The sequence below is a fragment of the Passer domesticus genome, chromosome 5 (genome assembly GCF_036417665.1).
Source record: "Passer domesticus isolate bPasDom1 chromosome 5, bPasDom1.hap1, whole genome shotgun sequence".
Classification (NCBI taxonomy): Eukaryota; Metazoa; Chordata; class Aves; order Passeriformes; family Passeridae; genus Passer; species Passer domesticus.
This window is the reverse complement of record NC_087478.1, coordinates 7,810,980-7,829,711: the sequence shown is the minus strand read 5'-3', so window position 1 is coordinate 7,829,711 and position 18,732 is coordinate 7,810,980. Positions and strand designations below refer to the sequence as shown.

Genomic DNA, 18,732 nt, shown 5'->3' with positions numbered 1-18,732 from the left:
TTAAATATATGTATGTATACTTACAAATACTTCAATCAACAAAACAGTTTTTGTTCCCTAACTTGACCTCCCTACCTACCAGAGGAGATTGTTCTCCTAAGATGTGTATGACCTGGCTTGATACAACTTGAACACTTGGGTGATTAATAACATAAGAATGAATGCTGGTGACAAGAAAAGGGGAAAAATAAAGTATCAGCTTAGTGTAAAGCAAACAGGGAAGTAAGTGTTTCTGCCTCTATGAATACTGCTTTTGATGAAAATAGAAGTTTCCATACTCTTGAGTCCACTACAGTTCTCAGTTCTTCATTCTGACTCTGTTATCTGCAGTTAAGTCTCAGAGCATGCAGCACATGGGATGCTCCTGCCAGACTGTGCTTCACTCAAACAATATGATGAGGGGAAAGCAGTTAAGCTTTTTCTCAAAGGCAATTTTAAGGCCTTGTGATATTTAATTTCATAAAATCTTTCTGTGATGTTTCAGGTGACAGTTAGATGGAATGCTAGCTTTTTCTGTTTCTAGGATCTCTGATGCAAACCAGTGTGTTTTGCAGGGAGTCTGAGAAAGGAGAGGACATGAATGCTTGCTGCTGCAAAAATCCATGAAACCTATCAGGGACCTTACAGGATTTTATGGTAATAACAGTGAGAACATGCTGGAGAACAATGGAAATCATATATTACAGACAAGTTCTGCTCAACTAAAATTATTCTGGGAAGGACTCAGACTGAAGTCTACTTTTATAGAGAAAATTATTTGTATATATTTTTTTTTTTTTTTTCTACTGTACCTCTTCTTTGCGATCATCATTTTGCTTCTGAAATTGCCAGTAGACTACGGCACGCTGGGATTTCGGACTGCACTCAAGGAAAGTGCTGCTATTCTCCACTCCATAGATAATCTTTTCCTCCAGGACCTGACCACTTGGGTTATCTGTAAAGCATTAAAAAAAAAGAAAAAAATTACCATGAAACTTAATGGTAAAAAATAACCCTTAATAGCTATGTAATTTTTTGATTAGAATTTGGACTTCTTTAAAGTGTTTAAAGATAAAAACTTTTAAAAAATTTTCCCCATATCAGTACACCATTTGAAAAATCTCCATCAACACCTCTATCTTTGTAAGGACCCATGGTATGTTTTTTGGTTTACTATTTTGATTTTTCTTTAATTGTATTTTAAATCCTAACAGCTGTTAACATCTCAATATGTGAAGTTAATTAATTTAATTGTGAATTTTTTTGTAAGCCTCATTATTATTCATCAAGGAAAACATCTAGGACACGACAGGAATTTTTAATAGCAAACTGTATGCAATAAGAAAACTCGGGGTGTAGTTGCAGAATGTTTGTAATGATGCCTCCTGGGTTCCACGGTCATAATACTTTAGAGCAAAGTAATAAAACACGAGGCTATTTAAAAGTAGAATAATGTGTTTAGATTATATGGCACTGCAGTTTGCTGAAACTGTTAATGACCAGGAATAATGTTTTTGAGGAAACGATCTTCAATTAATCATTTCCCCTCATACTGATATAATTTATGGAAATGTAAGGAGGTTAATAAACCAGACATTATGGGAGGGGAAAAGAAAGTTAAATAAATTACTTCCTTTTGTAACAACAATGTTTCAAGATATTCATCAACTTGCTGGAAATATGACATAGCTATAGGACTTATATGGTATTTGATTCTTCTCCAATACCGCAGAGGCTTTAAGGCATCGTGTTTCAACTCTCCACCTTAGCTCTTTGAAATGCTGGTATGGACTTAAGTGGCAACAGAACAATAATCCTGAAGAGTAGATGAAGAGGAAGGGGTGGGTAGGCTGTTTAACACTGTGTTGGTCTTATGGGGTTTCCTGACTCCTTGCCATTCTTTATGTTTCTTCCCATTTCTCATGTTTGAAAAATTTTTCACATTTTTAGCATTGTAAATCTTTACGGAACTAGTTTTGATATGCTTTCACAGGAAATTTATGTCTATTTTAAAACCTATTTAAAGAGGAATCCTTTGACCAGTTTTGTTTGCTCCTAACTGTGCCTTTCTCCTACTGGCCATGTTGTTTAGCAAAGACAGGCTGTTTGTTAGATGGCTGTGACAAAGGTAAATGTAAAATTGAGTTCCTGACTTATGCTGATACAGAGTCACTCATGACTTTCAATAACTTTCAGCCCTGGGAGAGGATGGCAAAAGGGTTGTGGAGCAGAATTAGGACTGGTGCTTGCCCAGTTCTCATAAAATTAACACTAAACAAATAGGAAATGGGTTTGCTTGCCCCCCTCTGCTGGATTGTGGACCTTTTAACCAAGTGAGTGGGGTGTTCTATTAAAAACCAAGTGAAACAACTTTTATGACATCTCTCATAAACTAGATTCCCATGCAGAATGTCAGTACAGCTGTGGGTCAGGAAGATAGGGAGCAGTGAATGCATGAATTAGAAAGCAAAGGAGCAAGAGAAGGGTAAAACAGCTGTAAGAGAACATAGCCAAGGTGGTGAGGTGGATGGAGCACAGGTGAATTTGTGTCATTGAAACAAAGGAACTGGGAGTATGTGGAGATTAACCAAATAAAATTAGAAGTGATAAGATAAAGATTGGAAATGATAACTGATGGGTCCAGATTTAACACTGTGAATGGCTGACTGATGTACTGAACTCTTCTGTTTCAAGTCAGATGCTCTGCTTAAGGAACAAAATTCACATGGCTGAGCAGGCAGCCAGATATCCTCATGCAGAGAAAAGCTGTTTGATATCTGAACTGGGATCCACAACAGACAGCACATACAGGCCTTCTGCATAAGACAGCAGAAAATATCCCTTTTTATAGCCTGGGACACATATGTTACTGCTCCAGTGATGTGTTTCTGGGAAACAGTGATTTACGGACTTCCATAATAAAGAATGGTAACACAGGGATTTCACCCTAAGATGCATGCTCTGTCTCAATTCCTCTCCCAGGCTCCCATATTAAACAACAGCAATCCGATAGTTTGGATATTTGTATTGGAAGGAGGAATATCAAGTAAAATTTCTAAGCCTAAGTGAACTGTGGGTCCATCTCCAGCATTCTAGAAGGACAATTTAACCAGCAGATTGCTCATTAGGAGGCCTGCAGCTCCACTTCATTATATTTTCCTGAACATGGCTAGTTCAAGTGAATTATACAGGGGCAGAGCGCAAGTTACACTGTTCTCATTAGATCCAGGGGAGGCAGTTTTCTACATCAGTAAATAAATATCAGTAAAAGGGACAAAACCAGGTATTTCTTTGGTAAAAGTCCTATGGCCCATGACTAGCAACATATTTTTAAGTATACAGAGAAGTTTATGCTGGAAAACTTAGGTACCTAGAATGTTCTTAGTATCTAAGAATCTAGTAATGAGTTTTATCAGAAAATGTGTATTCTGGCACCATTTCAAATTTCTGTTTCCTTGAATCTGGTCTAGGACATTCTAGTGTGTTAGAGGACACCGTGGAAAATGGGTGAAGTCCTCTTTACATTTCTTCATAGCTACAGAAAACACAATATGGGTGACAGTGAGATAGGGAGTCTATTAGAAATTCTTCAACTTCCATTTCCATGATTTGAAAGAGCAGAAGGCAGGTACAGAAATGTCTACGAAGTTAATGTAATATTGAGCACATGGAGTGCAAGAAAGTAAACAGTGATGGAATAATCACAGGATCAGAGTGCAGCTTTGGGACTGAGAAGCTGAAGAGATTTGGATGGAAGAATGAAAGTCTAAGAAGTTCAGAAAAGCAGCTGGAGGAATTAGAAAATTATAGAAGTCACAAAGTTGGTAATGAAATTCAGCCCAAAATCCTGCCTGAAAGGAGTAATTCCCAAAATGAGCCCAACAGCAGTATCAGTTTACTACACTGATAAATATCCTTTAAGTACATAATTTCTGACATAACCAAAGAAGTATGAAAGGCTAAGTACTTATACCAAGATTGCTCTGCAGATGAATGAATCACACAATACAGTTTAATTCAGAGTGATTCTTTGAACTTCCCCTGGGATAAATCATGTTAAAAAAACACCTCTTCTTTAACAAGTTCTTCTTCAGAAAACTCCAAACTTTATTATTTCTTGATAGCTCTAGTATGTTACACTTTATGTAACATTCTCCTTTAGTTGCCACAAAGGTGACCACACTTTAAATTTAAACATTAATGTCTGGACAAACAGTTGTACAGTGAAGGATCCTCAGCTGTCTCTAATGTTGCTGTGCAGTCATTTTATACTTCTTATATATTTGCACCAAAGAGCAACTGAAAACACTACATAAACCTTATTAGAAATATTATTGCTTCAGACTGAATGAAAAGTTGGTTTTTGCAATGTCCTTAAATGTTATACACTAAGACAATATTCTTTTTTCATGGTTTTGTTGGTTCACATGGAGAATCAATTGGCACTTCCTGTAAATGAAACTGTAGACAAGTAGTAAATAAAATTATTTTTTAAGCTTTTTTTTTGGCTATAGACAAAAGCAATTCTTCATCTGTTGTACAGGTCTCAAACAAGGAAAAATCTCATCATAAGTTGGCACAGGAAATTTATAGGCCATGCAGACATCTGTACTATGTATGATCATATGTAAATGACAAGTAAATATAGGAAAATGTAAGAGATTTACAACTCAAGTGATTTAGAGAAAATTTATTTTAAGACCAATCTAAACCATTCATTAAGTATTATGATAGTGCATTCTTCAAGTCTAGGATCCAGAACTGCATTCTCTCGCTATTTTTTGTAACTTATTGGTCCTTCTAACGCTGTCTTATCTTGTTTCATAGTTGCTCTGCTCATTTTGGTAAAGCTGTATTAAGACTCACTTTGATCAGGTCTACCATACAATAACTTTGTTCAGACCTTGAGTTCTCATGATTGTATCAATGAAAAAACTGCATTTATGGATTACTGTGAAACTCTCTTCCCTTTGGACAGAAAGTATTTTTTCCAGAGAAATATGCTTACCAAATTTGGGAAGACATACACCCAAAGTGTTTTGAAATGCTTTTTGCATGTATGAAAATAAAGAACAGACCTACAGTTGTATAAAGCACAGCTAGCAAAGGCTATAGAACATTAAAATGAACAGACCTGTGGTAGTAGACCAGTTCATAGTTTTGCTCAGGAGTAAAATGTTGAGAGAGTAAAAACATAAAGCTAAGAAATGCTTCTGCTGGTATTAAAATCAATGTTTAGTGCCTGGTGAAACTTGCCTGTTGTGGAACTGAAAATCTCATTCTCAATATAAGTATGGTCTAATCTTCACTGTGTAAGTACTACCTGATATCATGCAATGGGAAATTTGTTTATTCATGAGTTCTCAAAATGTGACAACTACATACTGATCACAGTGAATTAATGCACTTTTAAACCTCCTTTTTCCCTGTGAGTAACTTGGCCTGAGTCTGACAATCAGAACTAAAAAGAAAAGCCATAGTAATATCAGCTGTGAGTTTCAAATGATTGAAATGAAGATAGAGAAAACTACTATTGGTAGTGAATTACAGCCAACACAAAAGTATTTAGGACTATTTATAATTTTTGCTATTACATGGACTAGCAAGACAAGAGGATTTTGAGGAATTTCCATTTTCAGTCACCTCCTTGTTTTCCCAGTGGTTTAACCCTGAGATTAGGTCAGTTGGTTAGAGCATTGTGCTAGTAACACCACGGTGGAGGGCTTGAGGATCCCTGTATGGGCCATTCAGTTAAGAGCTGGACTCAATGAGACCCTTCAAACTCAGAATATTCTGTGTGAAAGGTTCCTTTACATGTGCCACAATCATGAGGAGTCACTTTCTTCCAGCAGAGGGAAGCATTGCCTAAGTATTGTCTTCCCTTAGAGCAAAATGGACATTTTAAATTTTCTGAGTGAAGGTCTTCTGATAAGTTTGGCAACAAATCAGTAACTGTGAGAAGTTTGTCAGTCAAACAAGTCAGAAAAGGAAGCTGATCATTACACTGTGAAAATGAAACAGCTGACAAAAAAGCAAACCAAAATACGTCTAAGAAAACCCATGCTGAAAGCACATGGGGATATACGCTTGCTGCAAGAACACCCCAATCTTCAGAGCTTTTAGTGTGACACTTACAACAAAAGTCACTGCGTATTTTGTCAAGAAATTTGCAAACACATTTGGTTTGTAATTTGATTTTGTGATCATCTTATGCAAACTATGTACAGCAACATGGACATATTTCTTGATGTCATGAAGAAAATACAATTATTTTCTGATATAATATGCCTGATGTGATGGTATAGTATTATCAGGGAAAAGAAGCAGGAAAATTAAAATGCTTAAACTGTTCATCTGAAGAAAACAACAGCAACAACAAAAAACAAATCAAAAAAACAAACCCAAATAGACTGTAGTGTCTGATCCAGGCCATTGTAAGCTATCTAAACTGGGATAATGATGTACCATATTCATCTTTTGCAGATGTTCAAGACAATTTCACCAACAAATCATTCACATGCTTCCTACCCTACTCTGTGCAGAGTCTGTAAATTACATACAAATGAGCTGCACTTCAGTGGTGCCCAGAACTCACTGTGATGCTGCAGGTCTGAGCAGTGGGTGAGCGGGTCCCCATTTCGGATGTCTTGTCGTCTGGTGCGCCTGCAAAGATCACATTTGAAATCGCTTAGTGCCCTCCTCAGTGCTCAACAGCAACAAATGGAACATTCATGTCATTAGAGAGGTCACAAGTGCACCTAAAGAACACTAGGAAGGAAATCATATTGTGACTACTATATCATCATTATCACTTTGTAGACTCAGGCTTTACTCTTACAGGTGAAGTCTTCAGAAACTGGTAAACACATACCTCTTGCACTGAGATACTAAATAATAAATAATGTTCAATGCTAATTATTAGTATTAAATAAATACCAAATAAAATAAAATATGAAGTTTATTTTAATTGTGTGGGCAATACTGGTCATAGATAAATTCATTACTTGATTCACAGATACAGGGACTGCTGAAGGATTAGAATATATACCATAGAGTTTAGCATGCTTCAAAAGTACACATTTGTGCAAGTACAGAATACTTTGAGTATTTTAGATAGAAGAAATATTAAGATGGGTGGCTTTGAAAGAATGGTAAAGTGCTGTATTTTCTACAAAATCTAAATTAAAAAGCATAGATAATTTCAGCTACCATGGGTTTCACCAAATCATTTCTGATAAAACCTTTTACAAAACTGTTCTAAATTGTCTTTTAAAAAATAAAAACTTGAAAAGAAAGATTTTGAAATGCCATTTTTTTAATATTCTTTTGTAGCTTGAGTCTGAATTCTACCTTTGATTGAATGTCTTTTTAACTCAGTATATTCTTCTCCCAGTTTGAATTCTACTGGCTCTTTTGAAAAACATGTTGATCTGTGCTAAAAAAAAGTTGTGTTTTATTGAAGAGAGCTTTTTAATACAGTTTTGTTTTGCATGTGTTTTTCTGTCTTTGTCTGCTCCTAGTTTTGTTTAAATAGCTGTGACACAAAATTCAACTGAGCCAAAGAAAAGCGTTTCATATGAAAAAGAAAGAAAAAAAGAACCAGGCAAACAAAGATGTGTTTCAAGTGTGAGTACTTTACTTTAGGAATCGGAGAAAGCCTGAGGGCTTGCAAAATTAGAGGAGAACAAAGAGGATTAGGCTGCTGAACAATGCTGAGATTTCAGATTATGGTATCCAGCAACGGATATGCAAAAGTCAAGTAGCCTTGTAAAAACCCCTGTTGGTCCCTCCCTTGTGACAACAGCCCACATTGTTAAAAGCCATTGTTCTGCAGCAGAGACCACGTCTCTTCCCCACACCAGCCCTGCTTGCAGGCTCTCACTAACAGCCCAGCATCAGCACATACCAAGAGCTCTCACAGAGGCACAACTGCACAGCTGAGTCCTCTTGCCTGAAAGGTTTTAACCATACTCTTTCCACTGAAAGCTACGGAAACGTTAAACCTGAAACTTAAGTACAGTAAAAGCTTTCTTTCTTAGGAAAAGAAAAGATGAGCATTTTTCTATACTTTTCTAAATAAAAACTGTTTAAAAATTATGAGTTAGGACATCTTAGCACACTTTAGTAAGAAGGAATCTTCTGCTGAATGCTGTATGATTAAAAAATGTACAAATCATAATTTCCAATATCTTCATATTACTTATTACCAATGACTAAATCACACCCAAGATATAAGGAACCATAAAAATTTACTATCCCTTCCTAAATTTTGAAACAGCATATTTATAGGATGCAATTTGAAAAAAAGAAATCTGTGGAAAGGCTCATATTACTGTCAATGGAGTTTGAATGAAATGTTTAGTTGGGGTCTCAGGAAAATGTTGCACACATCACGATTGTATCAACACAATGATTTATGAAATATGAACCAGAACACATCTGCACAGGGTAAAGTGAAGTGGTCACACTACAGGAGCGCTGAACTGTCATTTAGACTTGTAAAATCCACAAAGAAAGAAAAGCAAATAAAATCATGGCTTATAAAATCTCATTTAAAAAAATAAAAAGAAGAAGAAAAAGAAATAAACAAAAACCCAAACCCTAAACCCAACTATGAGTAAAATATCTGTACAATTGCCTCAGGAATCCCAATATTTCTGGAGCCTAAAATTGCAATAATTTATTATTAGGAAAATGTTGACATTTAAGCTGTTTTCAGCAATGCTGATTTTGTGATCAATCCATTCCAAGCTGGTTTGAGGCAATGGGAACAGCAGGAACCAGGTGAAAAGAGGATCCTCTCTCCCAGTAACACAGATTTCTACTCTGCTGCTACTGCCAAGGGAAAACTGGGGGCAAATGACAGAGACAGCAGCTTTTTCTTATGCATTTTTCAGATCCCAGCTTCCCAACACTAACTTTTTCATTGACAGTGGCTCCAGAAAAGTAAATTCTGCACCCCAAATTTTTCCTGTAGTGGTGCAACCCAGTGTGGGCCCAGTAACCTCCACCCCTTAACTCCTGTAAGAAGAGGTCCCAGTCACTTCAGCCCTGATGGCAACATGAGCTCCATCTGCAGCAGTAAGTTGGAGAGACAAGGAAAAGACAAAGAGCCCTATTTCTTCCACCAGAGTAAGCAGAGGAATGACAGGATGATGTGCTCTATGCATCTTGAGATTGGCTGGGAGTAGGAATGTGTGCTAGGAATGCTGAGAAAAGATGAGGTTCAGGGATAGAGAGTAGCAGAAAACAGTGATTCAGTGACTCCTGATCTTACTGTATCCTTGAGCTCAGAGGCAATACTCAACCACATTGATTTCTGATACTAAATAACTTTTTAGAACAAATCAATCTTTCAGACTCTCATTGGAAAACTCCCCGTTCCCTCTCTTTTCCTTCCTCTTCCAGAGAAACAACCATGCTACCAGCAAAAATAAGAATTTAGCCCAGGTAACTGAGAAAATCTGACTGGCTCTTCTCTTGGGATGTGTTCTTTATTTTCTAAAGAATTTCACAGAAATCTTTTCTCTGATTAACTCTATTTCCTGGTGAAAAAATAGAAGCCAATGTTCTATGAGCAGCTTTTGTCATCAGTATTTGTTTAGGATACATTGTAATGCAAACCTTAAAATTTTAATTCCCTCCATCTGAAACATCTGTGACACTTAGTCAACTTTTCACCCTTTACCACATTTCATCTCCCTCAACAACCAATCAAAACCTGGAATCTGGCATTCTGACACCCTTAACTAAGTATTTGCTACAATTCATTTCATGTATATAAACTCTTATGTATAAAAACCCTTGTATTCTTTGTTTCTTTATACATGCAATTTAATGTGAGCACTTTTTTATCATTTTACTCAATTTATCAAGGGAATGTTAAACTACACCAATGTCTGCTTCTATTTGCAAATGTTTACCTGTTCAGTTATTCCTAATTTCTACTTCAATAGCCAGGAGCTCTTCAGTAACTACCTTGCACATTTTTAGAGAAAGTGTTTCAAAGACAAGGGGAGGCAAAGAAATTACGACTCTAAACCTTCAGATCAGGCAACTAGACTTGTAAATTTTTAATAAAACTTATTTTGGACTTGTGGAGTCAGCTTTCCACCAACATTTGCATTGCAAAGCCTTTAGCATCAGTGCAGAGAGGCTGTAGAACAGTGGTTGTTCTGATCTGGCAGCACCTGGACACATATCAGCACATACAAGTTATACTTCTGAATAATAACAATAATGTTATATATCACTAAAAAAGATATGCTTCCATTGATGTCCAAATATTTTAGAAATATTTCTCTTGAATCAGAATTCACAAAAATGCAGGATAATTTATTTTGGCAAGTACTGATTTTTTTATTTATTTTGAGCCCCCTTCCCATGTTAGAAAAAATTAATCTTTTTCTTTTTTCTGTTTACCAATGAATATAAAGTTAGGAGTTAATTTCAGAGACAACTCTTGTCTGAATGTTTTCTTACAGGAGCTTTTTAAGCCAGCCCAAGAAGTAGCAGTGGTCACTTTAAATCAACCAAGACTTCATACTGCATGTAGCTTCCACAATGATGTTTTTTTTGGAAGAGAAAGGGCTCCAGTAAACCATCCCCTAAAAAAAGTCTCCAAAGCCCTCTGGTCATATTGAGACCATCGGTTAAATAGCAAACCACGCAGGCATCCAGAACTGTCCCTACCTCTTGGCAGTGGGGAAGTAACGTGAGCAGGAGGAGCCATCCCAGGCACAGTAAGGGTCCCTTGCAAGGCAGCACTCAGCACAAGCTTTTCCATACACATCACAGCGGTGCAAAGGAAGCTGTGAAACTCCAGTGGCTGAGCCAATGTAGAGCTGTTGCTGTGGTAAAAATGAAAAAAAAAAAAACAAATTGCAAATTAAAATTTTCTTATTCTAGGAAAGCATGTTATATAATGTTATATAATCATCTGCTAGGATCATTTCAAATACAATAAAGGATCCTGATCCTGATGTATGCTAAAGGAATGAGAACAGAATTATCCCCAGGGTACAAAAAATCAAACTGGAAAAGCTTTATTTTTTCATGAAGCTCTTGGTGGGTTCCCTAAACAGAAAGAAAAATTAAAGTACTCTTCAATTTTTCCTTTTGTATTCAGATCCTCACACTGGGAAAACACCCAAAATCAGTGACTGAACACAATGGAGAACATGCTTTTGAATTTGAACAAAAAGAAAACCTTCAACGTGTATTTCCTAAGCATTATCTCAATTAATGTATGTGAAGGGGAAACCCAAAGTAAATTATTTCAGACTAATGCTATGATATTTCAGTTTGGAAGTGGTGCTATGCCTGCGCTTCTCTGCATGCCTGGTAATTCCAATGTTTTGTACTCTTTTCTGTATGTCATGATTTAACTGGAACATATCTTTAATGAGGGGAGAGGTTTTGTTTTATTTTGGATAAAAACCAGTGTCGAGTAGAAGATGCAGTTCAAATGCAGAAGTAAATAAAAAAACATGCATGCAAAATGAAATACAGCCTTGCATGGCATCACAATAGAATATCTTGTCTCTCTCAATTTCCTCTCTGATATCAAATTCATGTGGTCCACTAGGAAAATTGGCCCCAGAGGGATATGAGAAAATTGAACTTCGGTCCCATGTGAAAGTCCAAACAGAGATATTTCAGATTAGGAATAATTCACAAAGAAAACAAGTATTAGTGGGATGCAAAACTAGGGGAACACTAAATAGATACACAAAAATTCAAGGGTATAATCCTTCTGCTTTGGAAACACTGACATTTTGCTATCAAGCCTTGACACTCAGCACCCACAGTGGACTGATGAAAAGGTCCTACTCCAAGCAGTCCCATGAAGAAAATACGTATGTTTTCATTTTTCTTTCTTTGAAAACATAAAGGTGGTGTGAAAAAATCGGATTTCAAGAAATGTTATCAAAATTCTTCATCTCCTGTGTGGCAATGTCCCAGAGGCAACATTTTCAGGGAATTCAGGGGCGGAAGATGGCAGTGGTCACCTACCAACTAGACATAATTAGCACCGGATAACAGGAAATAGCAACACCAAAAACACTCATAAGAGGTGTTGTGTTAGCTTCTTTCAGAGACAGCAGCTTGGCAGTTTATACAGACATATTAATTGTAACAGAAACATCCCGTGCATTTATATAAACACCGGTATTTTCTCAAGGAAAATATGACAAGGAAAGCCCCCAAAGGAAAATTCACTGGCAGATTGAAAACTAAACCCTTTCTAAGCAGCTGCTTCCATCTATTATAGTTTCATAGCTGGGTTGTAAACCCACATTCTCCAGGCAAAAATCTCTGACCACACAGGGCTTTACACAAAGCCTGAACTGTACAAACCCATCCCAGTCAGTGCTGTAGCCTTGAGAAGAGAGGACAGGCAACAGACACGATGAGCTGCTTCTCTCTAACTGAAGGGACTTAATCAAGTACCCACCTTGGGGCTACATCCTGCAGTAAAAAGAGCAGCAATTCAAATCTTAGGTGACCTAACTCTTTCTCAAGGGAAGCCTCTTCTCTTTACTGATTATGGAGGCAGCATAGGTCAAATTAGAGCTTCAGTTAAGTATCTTAAATGTCCAGATGGTATTGATCTGAGTCCTGTGTAATTGGGGCATTAATATCTGTATAACCGTGTAGGAACGTGTGGTGCAACTAATATAAAAATCAACCCAGAGAATGCACATGGGAAAATAAAGAATGGTGTAATGGTTTCCTATGTACCTCTGTAACCAATTTTATTTTGCAAAAATCCCCTCCCTGATTTCTAATAAATGTCTTTAGAATTAAAGAATGACCAGAAACCTAAAAAAAAAAAAAAAAGAGGCCAAAATAGGGTTACTTAAAAACTATATTCCTTGTAGATAAGTTCATAGTTCAGTCAGTGAACTGCAGCATATATTTCAGGTGCTGCACAGCCTTAAGGCTGCTGCCTTGTTTGCTGCTCTTCTGATCATAGTTTTAGACTCCAGCTGGTGATCATTATTCTGGACACCAACAATATAAAAAATCCAGGCAGTATGAAATTCAGAAAATAGAAATAGAATTATTTGCATCAATGGTCTGACCTTACTTTGCCACACCACAGTCAAACTGCCTTTTCAGCTGTCTCTTCCAAGACATTGTTAATTTAATGAATGAGATTATCAGATCAAACGAGAGAGTCACAAAAAAAAAATTGTCTTCTAAAACTTCTTGCACAAGTATCAGAACTCAAGAAAAACTAAGGAGATTAATATTTTAAGCAATCCAGTGGTTTCTGTTGGCCCCAAAGCACTGCCCAAAAAAGAAGCCTTTCCCCAGACAAAGTCAGACAAAGGGATAACAGAATGTGGAAAATGTAATGCTTAAGAGGAAGAACTTCAGCAGAATTTTTAAAGGAACTTTAGGGAGCATGAGATTAAAGTACCATTTGATTAATTTAATGTCTTGATAAGTAATGCAGAATAGTTGAGCACACTGTTTAAGTGATATATCCATTTTGAGCCGGTCCTTTCTATACACTCACTATGTTCATTTCTGAATAAAATTCAGTACTTGGTATTATAAAAGCAGTCACTAAGATATTTCTGAAGGTGTCTTCCTTGCTTTTGCTTGAAAATCTTATACAAGAGAAACAAAGCTTTTTGTGGCAATTCACCAGACAAGGACTTGTTCAGCCAAGGATCTTCTTGTCCTTTTCCCATGTCACCAGAAATCCAACAGCTTTTTGAAAGAGCATTACAAAGCTGACCTTGAGAAAAAGGTGAGAGTCACCTTTGATTGAAACCCAGGCTGTTTTTGGCCTGCTTCCATGTTTGTAAGGGAAAAATTATGGAGCTCTACCTGGCAGTCTCAAAGCCAAGAGGTACCATGTCCCTCACAGAACTGTGAGCTCAGGCAGCTGCAGAGTGTTGCAGTGGCTCAAGGATGCTCTGAAGGTTTGTGTCTATTGCTAACAAAGCATAAACTGTTTAAGTGATAAGGTTACACAAGCCTAGGGCTCTAAACACAATCAGGAGGAATGTGTAACTTCAGTGAGAAAATATGGACACAATTCCTGTGAGTTAAAGACAGCAGAGTGGAGAAAGAATGTATTAAGGCTTAATCTTGCACATAAAAGCTAAATTTACTCATAAGCCGCTTTTGCTCAAGGGCCAAATGCAGACTCAGAGAGAGAGAGAAAGACAGGAGCTTTAGAGCTTAATATAATTTAAAACCTAAGCTAAGTTCCGCTCCTGAAGAATTCGTAGATTTTGGTCTTTAGGAAGAGTAATTTGTAACATAATATATTGGCACGATGGCAAAAGAGGTAGCTTTGAACAACCAGAGTAGTAAAATATTTAGAAATAAGGAGAAACTCCCTGTAACATGTTTTTATAATTGGATGAAAGATTTGTTAGTGAAAAAACAAAATGAAGTGATTATTTTTAAGGCATTCAATAGAACATGCTGGCTTTACTATTTACATTTCATGCTCTGGCTTTCCACAATGCATAGAATTATCGTGCTGTTTATACGAAAACCATCCTGCTTATCAGAACACAATGAGTAAAGTGTTTGAGTTATAGAACTACAGTATTTTTAAATCATAAATGTAAAATGGAAACATGTTGCCATATACTTATTTCATACATACTGCCAAAAGCTTGTCATAGTGTATCATGATTCTGTCATTTTTAGCCTGGGGCTGGTTGATTTTTCATGAGTTTTACTCTGCCTGAATAACTTGTGGTTTATGCTCTTTTTTAGCTTCAGACAATTTTAGCAGTGTAAATTTGTTTTCAGAAAACTCAAGGAAAATTGTAATCTCTCCTGAATAACTAAAGATGCTTTGGAGGAAAAGCTGTATGAAAATGCATGGTCAATTTTCAAATATGATTGGCTGGTTTAAGGGAATGTACTTATAAAAATAATCCAAAGCAGAGCATTTTGGTGTGATGTGAACATATATACAACTTGACAGGTCTGTTTTTAAATATCCCAGTATTCAATAGTACCTTTCTCTTTGTCCTGCCATTTTTGCTGATTTAGGTGGTAAACTGTTAAAACAGTGTCCCCCCCAAACATTTTCTGTCAAATACATGAATGCTTTCAGACAACTTCCCTAAAGACAGTGAATTCAGAGTTAAATATGCAGCATTTCAAATATAATATTGGCTTCTGTCCATTACAGAATGAATTTGCCTTCTGTTTAATAATGTATAGAGTGAGGTAGAATTAACTAAATTTTACTTATAACGTGCACAATTTTTAGTGCACCTAATCTGAAAGTAGTACCAAATCTCCTCTTTCCTGACAATGACATGAAAGGAAAGAAGTTCCTTATATTTACCAAATTAGCTTCCAGATCAGCACACATATGAAAAAAAGAAAAAGAAAAAGCTAAATTTGACACTATATTTTATGTCTCAGACTCCTGAGACAGGAAATGACAGTGGCTGGGATCCATCCACCTAATTCCAAGCAAAACTGGAAGATAGGCCCCTAATATCCACTCATTCCTGGATTACAAACCAATGTTCTTTGCACAACCACATCATTTATCAACTGCTTCATAAATTTACTTAGAAATGTAGGAATCACCTTTACAGACAAAACTTTACCTCTATCCATCAAGAAGTTCAGTTCATTTTAGTTTTGGTCTCATTTTACAGTACATATCTTTTCTATAAGCAGTTTAGCTGTTAGTGTACTCAACAGAAAGTAGGAAATATAAATTTTGGAGTGTGAAACCCTTATCTTAACCACATCACTGAACCAGAAGGCCATGGAAAATTTGGACTGCATCAGATCTCTTGATCTTTTGTTAAAGCTGAATGACGCACATCCGGCAACGGAATGGACGTAGGACAGAAAGACGGGACAATGTCTCATTTCCATCCTTTGCTTCCACCATCTGCATTTTGTACCAGACTATTCTGCAGCGACTGGAACTAGTCCCATTAATGAAAGGCACCAAGTCTGGCCACTCCTTTTGAACAGTCCCTCTGTCATGGAAGCATTCTATAATGTGGACTTTAATTTATTTTTTTTTCTAGAGAGCCACCAGACAGCTGGTTAGTTTGCATTTAGTTTCCACCTTACCAGTAAGTAACACAAACTAGGCTTTTCCTTTCTCCATTGCACGTCACATTTTCCTGAGAAACTACTGCTGTTTATGTAAAGAGATGGGATGCTGCTGCTGCAATTAATATGTCTCTGCTGACTGCCAAGTTACTGTCTCTAGAAGACAGAGACCTATAAATATCTGAAAAGAATTTAACATTTGTGCACATATTACCTGCTTTGTGGAAATCTTCATTGCTGAAATAACAGTGGGTTCCTAGGGAAAAACAGAGTTAAAATATAAAATGAGCTATAAATATACAAATTATGTTCCAATATTATTTGCACAAGGTAGAAACCCTGAAACTGAACTAGAAACTCTCTAGTAATAGTCCTTCTAGTTGTCATTTGCAGTGGAATAATTTCTAGCTGTAAAGGAATTAGAATGCATGTACATATCTGGGTGAATCTTTGATTGCAATGTTGATTGTAGATATTTAATTTTCCATTATGAAAATTAAATGGAAAATTAATTGTGATCACTTTTTCACTAGTTCCATATCTTGAAGTTGTTATCTACACCTAAAACAAAAGTTGCATTTCAAGAACTTCCCAAGTAATATGAAAATAATAATGGCTATATGAAAATTCATAGATACTATCTATTAAAGGTAATAACACTGAAGTAAGCAACTCATGTTATATATATCAAGGTGAAAAGCCCACTCCTGTGAAATTTTATTCATAAGAACAAGTTTAATCTTTTTAACCAAGTATAATCTTTTTAACTGCTCCACACTATTCACTTACAAGAAAGTTACATTCATTTTCGGAACATGCAACCAAAATGAGCAAGAGGTTCTTTGCACTGTGGAATATCCATCATTTAATCAACTGTTACAACTTCTAGGTCCAGGTTCTTGGATGGATGTTAATTTTAAAAGTGGCATAATTAGACACTGTGCAACTCAATTTTACATGAACTTTATTCCACCTAGAAATCTGCTGTTGATAATACTTTTGATCATCACACTTTTGGTTGTATACATTAATAAAGTGTTTACTAAGCTTTTACACTTCTATAGTTTTCAACTTGCTTATCCTGAGAGAATTTGATATGGGTCAGTGAATGGTAAGCATAGAATCATCTTTACAGATGGGTTAATAGACCTTATATTAGAAATCATCAATTAAATCTAGCATTTGAATGAAAATTGAACTCATTAGTTTGTTTGCTCAGCTGTTCAGAGAAATATTGCACAAATGGGGTTTAAAGAGGCATTTGTTATCAATGTAACAGATATTAAAGACTTTCAGCTTTGTGGAATTTTAAATGAAAAGCAGTGTACTCTGCACACTGCAGCTGAACATCAAAATACATTGTTCATGATACACATATACTCTACAACTAAAGTAAACTTACATTTGGATGAGGTACATGTAAAATCTGTTGGAAATTCCATATTGAAAGATTCATATCTTATGCACACAAATTCTGCTTATTCCACTGAAATACATTAATGGCCTCTTTAAGGCTTAAATACATGTCTAAAGAGATAATTGAGCTTTCAAGTAAGTCAGAGCACCAAAATACTTCCACGCAATGAAAAAATACACATGTAAAGTAAAATTTCAAATTTGAATTTGCCATTAACTGTTCTACTTCTGTAAAACCTTTCTGAAGTAAAATTAATTCGTTTTCCTTCTTTCACTTTTATATTTTTCTGATCTCCTTTAGCTTGGCACTTCTACCTGTTTCAGGGAAGAGACTCATATACTATCAACAATTTCCAAATTACCCTGTGTTCATGTTATGACTTTTGCATGTATAAAAAGGAAAAAAAAAAAAAACTTGTCTCATTTTCTTCTCATATTTTTCAGAGGTATCTTGCACTCAGAACAGAGGTTTCTGAGCAAGATTGGTACCAGTAACAGCAGGAATGCCCACAAGAAGCTCTGTTTTGCTAACTTGTCTCTGCTGAGAAAAAGAAGGTGAAGGGATGGCAATGGAGTTTGATGAGGATGTGGTGGCTGAGCCCCCTGGCAGGGCCAGGGCACAATCCCTGTCAGCACAAGAGGCTCCTGGAACGTGCCAGCAGCATCTTCACACTGTCACACCAAGCCTGTGCTCCCAGCCAGGGATAGCCCCAGCTGCCTGGAGACGGGGAAGTGGTGCCATAAAACGGCACTGACAGGAAGAGTAACGTGGGGAATGTAAATGATTCGTTGTTGTGTACAAAACACGAGACATCCCTGGGTTCTGTCTGGGAAGTGTTTGAAAAGTTTACTCAGCCCTGCCTTGCAGGGCTGCCTATGGGATGCTGTATTTTTTAGGTGGCTCAAACAGAAAAAATGAAGATTGATTTCACCAAAAAGTACTAGAGTTAGGGGGTGTTTATGGTGCCTTGTGTGGAACCATGAAAATGAGACCCCAAAGTGACCTCTGAAAATATAAACACTTTGTTCCTCAGATTATTAAACATAAGAAATCTGGGCAGATCACTATTTTACCTAAAGTATCTTCCTAGTTATAATATGCTGATAGCCTGAATAGTTTTGAGAATTGATGCAATTACAAATTCATATATTGCATATCTCTGTGGGAGAAAACAGACAAGCATTGCTCCCATTGTTCCCAGACCTGCACAGTCCAGCACAGTCCAGCATGCAACAGCTCTAAGATTCAGAAATACTAATTTACTTTTT

The 18,732-nt window shown here is 36.5% G+C and overlaps 1 protein-coding gene across 2 annotated transcripts in view; it reads right to left on the bottom strand.

Moving 5' to 3' along the window:
* SEMA3A (semaphorin 3A) overlaps positions 1-18,732 on the bottom strand; it is a 165,710-nt gene that overhangs the window by 5,030 nt on the left and 141,948 nt on the right. For both annotated transcript variants that reach the window (XM_064421859.1, XM_064421860.1), the window contains 4 exons: positions 16,262-16,303; positions 10,672-10,829; positions 6,575-6,642; positions 792-934 (listed from right to left, as the gene is read on the bottom strand). In XM_064421859.1, the coding sequence (XP_064277929.1) occupies positions 792-934; positions 6,575-6,642; positions 10,672-10,829; positions 16,262-16,303 (411 nt within the window). The remainder of the gene's footprint in view (positions 1-791; positions 935-6,574; positions 6,643-10,671; positions 10,830-16,261; positions 16,304-18,732) is intronic.